Source organism: Pyxicephalus adspersus, chromosome 2 (assembly GCF_032062135.1).
Source record: "Pyxicephalus adspersus chromosome 2, UCB_Pads_2.0, whole genome shotgun sequence".
Classification (NCBI taxonomy): Eukaryota; Metazoa; Chordata; class Amphibia; order Anura; family Pyxicephalidae; genus Pyxicephalus; species Pyxicephalus adspersus.
The window spans coordinates 19678357-19684356 of NC_092859.1; the positions used below are offsets into that span (position 1 = coordinate 19678357).

A 6000-nucleotide genomic window follows, 5' to 3' on the forward strand; every position below is an offset into this window, starting at 1 on the left:
CACGAAAGATTGTTTCCAGCAATAGAAATCTAGAGTGTGTGTGTGGCTTTAGTTTTCCAGCAAAATACATACAGTTATGTACTGTATTTACAAGCATTTAAATATTAAATGACTATCAACAATAGGCAGGGGAATTTGACTCATAGCGCCAAGTGGTATGTATATTGCTATACATACATTTCTGTATCCATTGGTACACAATTTTTTTTTCCGCATGCATTTTGGAAAATAGAATGCAGACTTTAATGGTTATTGAATGCTTTGTTTAAATTAGCTAAATAAATTCTAGATTTAGAAGTAGAAAAGCCTTTGTATGCCAGCATGCAGCTGAATATGATCCTTGCTGTCTGTGGAATACCAGCGATCACTTTGCATTGCCCCTTCTACGTCAGAGCCAGAACCTTTCTATCAGTGGGGTACATAAACTTTGCTGATTGTAAAGCTTTAGGTGTGACTCAAAATGGGTAGTTTAAGATTTCTACAGTGAGACCAGCACTGCGGTACAATTGACCAAGCAGCAGGCCAGGTGCCAACCACCGAAAGCCGTGCGGGATCACTTGATCCTGAGGCAGGTCTGGATCCGCTAGTAATATTGTCTTGAGGCACATGGGGGACTGTATACTGCTGGTACTCAACCAGATCAGATAACTATTTGATGCTAAATGCATATACAGGTAGTCCCCGGGTTCCGTACGAGATAGGGACTGTATGTTTGTTCTTAAGTTGAATTTGTATGTAAGTCGAAACAGGGACATTATTTTAATAAATGCAATTAGGACAGATGTTTGTCTCAACATAATATTAGGCAGTGTGGTGTCAGTTACTGTATAAATTCCTCACTGCGAGCTTATAACAAACAAAGCAAAAAAAACATTATGGAGCTGAGACATTCACTAACTTGTAGAGCAAGCTTTGCTTTGATATGCAAAAATAAACAACTGCTGAGTTTGTCCTGGTCGTTAAAGAGGTAAAAGAGCTCACCCCCCCTAAGATCACCCACAACATCAGCTGTGTTTAGCAAAAGTTTTCTTCTGCAACTCATGCAAACCACCCCTTTCCCCCCATCAAGCCTCCATCCTGAACACAAGCAGCAGGGAAGCCCTGTTTGTATCTAAGTGGTGTCCGCATGTCGGGCTTAACTTGGGGACTACCTGTAAATCTTTACAGATTCCTCCACATTATTCCTCCGCTCCCTCTAACCTAAAATACACTGCTATGTACAGTGGACTGGTGATAGACTCCCATAGAGGAGAAAGTGAATATGTTCTTTGCCTATACAGGGTAAAGCAACAGGTTCACATTATTTCGGACCTGCCCAGACATTTCCTTCACTTCCAAGTCACTTTTTTTTTTTAGGCTCCAAGAATGTACAGAATAAGTTCAGCATCACCAGAGTCAAAGCTAACACAGTTCTTTGAATTTCCCTTGTAGCAAATGAGGGGCTCTGCATTGTCACATGTGATATTTACTCAATAACTGGAATTACAGGGTGTTTTTTTGGCTTTATGACCCGATAAAACACAGGTTTGCTGTATTCTGGGAGGTGATAGCATTGTTTTATCATGTTAAGGAACCTTACTTAGTTGAGTGTCTCCGCGCACTTGTGCAAATCTGATGCTGAAGAAATAAAGTGGAGCCCTGGAAGCAGCTCTCTCAGCAGTTCATATTCACACTTTTACCATTTCCCGTAAACAGGTAAAACTGCAGGGAATGTTTTATGTCTGTGTATTCAACACAAAAATATTGCAGTTTAAAAAAACAAAAGTAAAGGTCAAAATAGGCTTAATTACAGATTGCTAGTCACCCACCATATTTAAAGACAGAATAAGCTTAGACTTTACAGGAAAAGTATATTTGCATTTTCCACTGTGTTTTATTTTATTTCGTAACTTCTAAATTCTGGTGTAAAACAATACTCACTTGCCTACCTGGTCAGTAGTAAAGGATTTATATTTGTACAGAAAAAAAACATTAACAAAATATGAAGTGAATAAAATGGTTTATAACTGTTTTTTTTATACTACAGGTAACTGGGATCCGTATGCATTTGCAGCACGCTATAAGTTAGTTGGTCCATTGTCCAAGACTCAGTTTATGGCCCAGAATCCAGAAGATGAAGCACATGATCTCTAAGACATACTCTGTATGGATTCTGAGCCTTCTGCTTATTGTACGCCTGCTTATTCCTTGCTGGATACATTAGAGATGTGTTTAACATTATTTAGACTCCCACAATCATTGGGCTTTTCATTGTGTTTGAACATTTAAAACATATATATATATATGTTTGTGTATATATATATATATATATATATATATATATATATATATATATATAAATATATATAAATATATATATATATATATACACAAGGTATATATCATAGAGAAATCAGATGGGATAAACCGCGAAACCCAATGAATGAATGTGAGATTCCATCTGAAATCTTATGTAACGGGTCACACATCTCTACCTTTGTACAATGCTGTACATTTATTTTACTGTCTATTACTACTTGCACAATTATTTCCAAGTCTGTTAGCATTGTCTCTATGAAATATGTCTGCAATCATTGTGCTGTATTTCATTGGAAATAAAATAGATATTTTTGTCTCAGCATGACAATATACTTTTTGCTGGAGAATTTTTACATTACTCAATAGAATTATTAAATTATTAATTTATTATCTTGTAGAATAGATATTTTGCAGATCTTTAGTTTTATCAAAATGCCGGTCAGTGGTTAAATAGAAGAAATAAATTAACAAATAGCTAAGTCTGTCTGCTTTTCTGGCAAAGATAACATGGGCATTGTCTTTCCTTAGTAACCATTGCTTAACATTAACCTAAGCATTACACTGAAAAAATGTACCTTTGTCTTGATTCCTGAAAAATAAAAGTTCTGTGAGGATGCCTACAGTATGATAGCTGTGTAAGATTTAAGGAATTTCTGCCTCTGACTGTTTATTTTGGGAGATTTGGAGTGAAATTTGTTGATGCCACTGTTCATGGTGTGTCTCTATGCAAAACCCTGCCTTTACCAAGATGGCCACCTCTGCACAGACACAGAATATGGCAAATTAAGTAGCAGTTACCACATAATTTATTCAGAAAATACTAAAAGTGTATCAAATCCAAGCAATACTCACCTGTCCCCGTTCCATCGTGGGCGCTGCCATTTTCTTCCTTTTTCTCTTCCCATCCCAATCTTCAGCCACCATAATTGGCTGGGCCAGGGTAAAGTAACCCCCACACTCCCCCAAGGGAAGCCAGGATGTGCGGAGTCTCCTGACAACCAACGCTGAACTTCACATATCAGCAAGTATTACAGTTCAAGGGAGTGCTCAGGTAGGTAAGAATGTTCATTGCAAAAGGTACATCCCCTGTTCTTTTATAAAATAAATTATCTTAAATTGGAACATAAGTTCTATTTGAAGTAACTGGATTACAATTACAGGCAAACAACAGTACCCCTGTAATTTACCACCTCACTAAATACCTGGGGAGATGGAAGATTTTTTCATAAACACCCTAAAAAGATTCACATTTCTGGGGGGGGACCAGATGTGTGCAGTATCCAGGCATGTGGCCTAGTAATGCAAAGGAAAAATTCCTGGCACTCCTGGCCACCTAGGGTACATGCCAGAATAAAGTTCCTTGTGAAGTTAAGGGAATTAAAAAAAAAAATCCTGTGTACAGGTAAAGGCAGCCTTTATGCATATTTGATCCCCCACATGTGTCAAGCTTCCCATTCTTTTATGACAGCTGGTTGTCAGCCCCAAAAAAACTTACTTCTGTGTGCCCATTAACTCCCATAATCCTTATGTATTTCACCAAGTTTCTAAAGAAATGTCTCGAAGGTGGAGTTCAGCAAATAAAGGTTTAAAATATCTCTATATACGGGTTGGGAATGGAAAATGGAACTCAAGAGCATCCCAGACTGATCTCAGATACCAACATCTGAAAGAATGCTGCACTGCCCATCAGCAAAAGACAATAATAAATAATAATACATACTAGGGGCAAGTCCTTGACAAAACTTGTTACAATGCTTTTCATCCACTATACCATAAACAGAGATGACAAATCTTGAAGAAGAGAACAGAAAGAAGTGAAATGAGGATAACCTCCTGACTAGTGTTAATTGCACTGTATAAAAATTACAGATGAGAAAAATCAATATTACAAAGCCAGGAAGAAAAACACCAGCTATATAACTAAATAGAAAAAGCATAAAGTACATATGTTCCACAACAGGTAGGTAGCAGTGTGAATGACAATTTATGAAAAGCCTTTCATTCATATATAAAATGTAATTTATTTTATACAGAATAAGAGATTAGGCTTCTACTATTAACCTGATCTGGGGATTCTGGCACCAGTCAAGATTTTCTTTCTATTGCCTACACTCTAACATTAATGGTCCACAAGATGTGTGAGCCTGCAGGAAACCTACAGAATTAATTAGGGAGCAGGTTTTTTGTACAGAGTAGAAGAGTTTACAGCAGTGGCCGGGTATCAACAAAGCAAAGGAATTTAATGACCTGTTTATGGGAAAGGTAAGTATACATTTTCTCTTGCTGCGTTGGCCTTGGTAACTTTGGACCCTGTGGTGACAGGATCACTTTAAGGACCCAACAATCTTGTTCTGTAAAATATGAAGTGAGCACTATTACCAAACTAACTATACTGTAGATCATGGTCCCTATATGTATAGAAGATTTTGGAAATGATTTAAAAGAGCCTTTAAAGCGCACCTCTTTATTCTTGCCTACCAGACTCCTTCTGTCTCCTAAACCCTCACTGCTCACCCACCATTCCATATCCTCCTTCCTATTGTGTGCTTCCCCACCTCTTAGATTGTAAGCTCTTTGGGGCAGGGTCCTCTACTTGCCATTGCGCTCCTGTCTCACTGTATTAAAGGTTTTATTATTGGAGTGGCAGGATATCCAAATATAGTCACCCTGTTCTTTTCCTATTTAGAATAATTCAGGTTCACCTAAAGCAAATCTGGCACTACAACTAATGTTAGCTTTTTATTTTGCAAAAATGCTGCAATACATAAAATATTGAAAAAAAATGAATACATATACTAATCGTACCCTCAGCTTCTGTACTGTGGTGGTGGGGGCATCACTCTCCTAAATGCCATCCTATAGGGAGCTCCCTTTCCCCATGTAACTGTCTGAGCAACCATGCACCAATACTGTCACATAGGAGGAATAGGAGTGTGATGAATGTTCCACATACCTGGAAGTATGGAGTATTTCTCTTCCAGCTTGGTAAAATCATTTGTGAAAAGACTGGGGAGGAAAGCAGCTATCCAGTTTGTTTTCAACTTTTGCCACTCTTTCAAGTCTATAAAGTATACTGATTAAACCAAAAATATTCTATACTTGCAGTAACCAATTGTAGCACCTGCTGGGATCTGCTTCAATCTTCAATGTGCATACAAGCTCTTACCAGCAAAGCCAACAGCTAATTATTTGTTGGCATATGAGTCATGGCTTCTTGCTAGAGAAATGAGGGTTGAGAGTTCATTTATTCATCTTTATAATATAGTTTTTATGATGGTCCTGATGAACATTTACTTGCTAAATGCACTGCACCTTCTAGAGGCTTAAACTTCTGTAGGGAACAACGGTGCAAATCAAAGCTACCTGTAGTGAGGTATGTCAGAGGAGGAGCCAGACAAACCTGCTCGAACATTTTCATATCTCAGAGATTAATAAAACCATGTAAAGGGAATAAACACCAATAGATCTATTTGAAAATTTGAAGCTCAAAATGTATGCTCTGTGCATTTAAAAGTGCAGTGTTGTACAAATGTGCATTATTATTATTACTACACAGTATTTGATTAGTGCCGACATATTACATAGCCATGTACAAAGTCCACAGTCATGTCACTAGCTGTCCCTCAAAGGGGCTCACAATCTAATGTTCTACGTTAAACTACCTTATTCATGTGTCTTTATTATAGTCTATGGTAAATTTTG

The 6000-nt window shown here is 37.6% G+C and overlaps 1 protein-coding gene across 1 annotated transcript in view; it reads left to right on the forward strand.

Moving 5' to 3' along the window:
• The window catches only part of PEBP4 (phosphatidylethanolamine binding protein 4), a 40180-nt gene extending 37552 nt beyond the window's left edge, over window positions 1-2628 (forward strand). Inside the window, exon 7 of the mRNA XM_072399820.1 lies at window positions 2027-2628. Within this exon, the coding sequence (XP_072255921.1) occupies window positions 2027-2133 (107 nt within the window). The 3' untranslated portion in view covers window positions 2134-2628. The remainder of the gene's footprint in view (window positions 1-2026) is intronic.
• The last annotated feature ends 3372 nt before the right edge of the window (window positions 2629-6000 follow it).